Source organism: Perkinsus marinus, assembly GCF_000006405.1.
Source record: "Perkinsus marinus ATCC 50983 genomic scaffold scf_1104296930084, whole genome shotgun sequence".
NCBI lineage: Eukaryota > Perkinsozoa > Perkinsida > Perkinsidae > Perkinsus > Perkinsus marinus.
Window position 1 is genome coordinate 21,871 of NW_003216265.1, and position 2,687 is coordinate 24,557.

At 38.6% G+C, this 2,687-nt stretch overlaps 2 protein-coding genes across 2 annotated transcripts; both read left to right on the forward strand.

The window, feature by feature from the left end:
- Positions 1 to 149: 149 nt before the first annotated feature.
- Pmar_PMAR018710 (hypothetical protein) lies at positions 150 to 600 on the forward strand (the record flags this gene model as incomplete). Its single annotated transcript, XM_002787192.1, has 3 exons — positions 150 to 208; positions 432 to 498; positions 565 to 600. 3 exons carry the CDS (start codon positions 150 to 152, stop codon positions 598 to 600), a joined length of 162 nt encoding a protein of 53 aa, XP_002787238.1.
- Positions 601 to 929: 329 nt separating this feature from the next.
- Positions 930 to 2,322, forward strand: Pmar_PMAR018711 (phosphotyrosyl phosphatase activator, putative; the record flags this gene model as incomplete). The annotated part of the gene is made up of 6 exons (XM_002787193.1): positions 930 to 1,027; positions 1,368 to 1,466; positions 1,769 to 1,844; positions 1,902 to 1,990; positions 2,064 to 2,156; positions 2,230 to 2,322. Coding segments are annotated over 6 exons (548 nt in total), but the record flags the coding sequence as incomplete, so codon positions are not given.
- Between the last annotated feature and the right edge of the window lie 365 nt (positions 2,323 to 2,687).

Sequence of the window (2,687 nt, forward strand, 5' to 3'; positions counted from 1 at the left end):
TATTGTAGTTATTATTTACTTTCCCATTTTGAAATTGTGAAACGGTTGATCGATTTACCAACGTACTGATGTATATATATGTCTCACGAAGAGGAAGTTATTGAATTGCAGTGTGGGGGGATGGAACCGGGGACCTTCAGTGTGACAGAATGTCCGCCTACGTCGCTGAGCTGACTGCAGATAGGAAAAGTGGAGAACGTCGGGCGCGGTAGTAGTGGGAAAGGGACAGGCTTGAGGTCATAACGATCTCATTACTAAATTCCCTGGAATTTTTTCGGTAATAAATTTTGTATACTTCCTTGATGAGTGAAAATTTTGCGTTTTTTTCACTCGAAAATATAAAAATATTTGTCTGATTTTCCTGCCCTCCTATTTTTCAAGTCGGAATTTACTATAGTTGTGCATGCGTGCATCGTAGTTTTCTTTAAAAGGTACGTGGAGCCTGTGAAACGGATAACAGGCCCGAAGGAATTGTCGTATTTCGTGGAGAATTCACCGGTAGTGATTTGAACCTGGATCGGTAAATTGGAAAAAAATCGAAAATTTGATTTTATTTTTTGTTAGTTTGATGGTAGTAAAAAGTTTAAGAAGTTCTTGTGATTTTTTCGGTTGCAAAAATGGTAATTTAGAATAGAAAAAATAGAAATAGGAATAAAAATAGAATTTTCTGCTTAGAATTCGAACCTGGATTGCCCGATAGCGAAGAAAAACTTGAAAATTCATTTATATTTTTGGTTTTTCTTTGATGTAGTAAAAATTCTCGGAAATTTTGTGAATTTTTTTGGGTTGGAAAAATGGTAATTTCAGCGTAGAATTTAAACCTGGATCGATCGATTGGTAGAATTTTGAAAAATTCATTATATTTTTGTTAGTATGAGGGTAGTGAAAAAATTCTCAGAAATTTCCGAGGAATTTTTCTGAGCTAAAAAATGTCCTCGCTGAGATTTGCACCTCAGGCCTACCGCGACATCGCTGCTTTCTTAGAAAGGCTGTGTACGGCTGTACAAGGAAAGAAAATTCTCGATGTGTGATGTGCATGCGTGCAACAGATTTATCATATCAGTTTTCAGATTGTTGATTATACTACGGCGCCGCGGTCAATCGGAGGGGTTATGAATTTTATAGGAGAATTGGAAACTTGGCTGAAGGACATTCCCCCACTACAGCAACCTATGCGATTCGGAAATATCGCTTTTCGGTAAAAAATTTTCGGAAAAATTACGAAAAAAAATCATAAAATTTTTCGGATACGCTGATGCGAATCGAATTATAGTCGGGAGAATTCTCCACCGAAATTTTTCTCAAGAAAAAAATTTTTTGCTTTCTTTGCGGAAAAATTTTTCCCCACTGATTTTTTTTGTTGTCAGATCTTGGCATAATCGATTGGTTGATCGATTACCGAAAATATTTGACAGAATTTTGGGACCCGAGTTGCAGCCGGCAGTTATCGAGTTAACGCCATATATGTGAGTAAAAAATTTTTTTGTGGAAAAATTTTTTCCCTTTTTTAAGAGTTTTTTTTCATAGACGGTGGGGGAAAATATGCACATGGTCAACTACATGTGTCGGTGACCACATGAAAATTTTGAGGAAAAAATAAAATTTTTTTATAAACTCCTATAGTGAGTGAGAAAACTTTTACTCTCAGCTGAGGAAAGCGAATATATATTCCATATATATACAGGTATGAAAATTGCGATAAAAATCTACTTTCTGTCGGGTTTTTTATGAAAAAAAATAATATTTTTTGTTTTTTTTTCTTTATTAGTTTGGATTCCTTCGGCAACCCGACTCGGGTCGATTTTGGAACAGGTCACGAGACAGCCTTTATGGCTTTCCTTATGGTACTGTGAGCTATCGAAAAATGATGAACATGAAACGCTTCGCTCCGCCTTCTGCAGGTGTTGGCAGCCATAGGCTACTTCGATGATTGTGGGGAAGGTGAAGAAGACGTCTTGGGAGAAGAAATCGGACTAAGGATTTTCCCGAGGTGGGGGGCGAAATTACCGCGCGCCACGAAATAATTACGTTTTTTCTCGGAAATTTTTGTGTGTGTCCTGTAGATACATAGCATTGATGCGACGAATTCAGAAGCAGTACATGTTGGAGCCGGCGGGGTCGCATGGTGTTTGGGGTTTGGACGATTATCATCATATGTGGGTAAATTATTCCGGATTAGTGACGTTTTCACGCATATAGGCTTCTGGGTGCGCAAAGATGTGTTTTCAGCCCATTTCTGTTGGGTGCGTGCCAACTTGTTGGATCGGAGGAGAAGGATGTTGACGGGAAGGCGCTGACGCCTGAGAAAGTGATTCGGAACAGGTAAATTATGGGAAAATTTTCCGGAAAATCGCGGAAAATTTTACGGAATTTCCCGGTAGATTAACGAGGGTTTATTGCGAAGTATAATGTTTTCTAGGAAATTTGAGAGTCGAGAAATATAGAAAAAAAGGGCAAGAAAAAATTGAAATCAGCTCGCAAAAAGTGTGAGATAAGACTAACATCGGCCGATTATATAGGGGTGAATTATTCCGGTTCAGGTCGAATGCTGAAGCTATCAGCTCGTGGTGCATGCTCGGTGAGGCTGTATGTTTTGTCTACGAAACTAAGGTGGAAAAAATTCGCGGCGATTTTTTTCTGAATTTTTTTTTCAGACCGGAGCGCCTCTGGCGGAAACATCACCAATG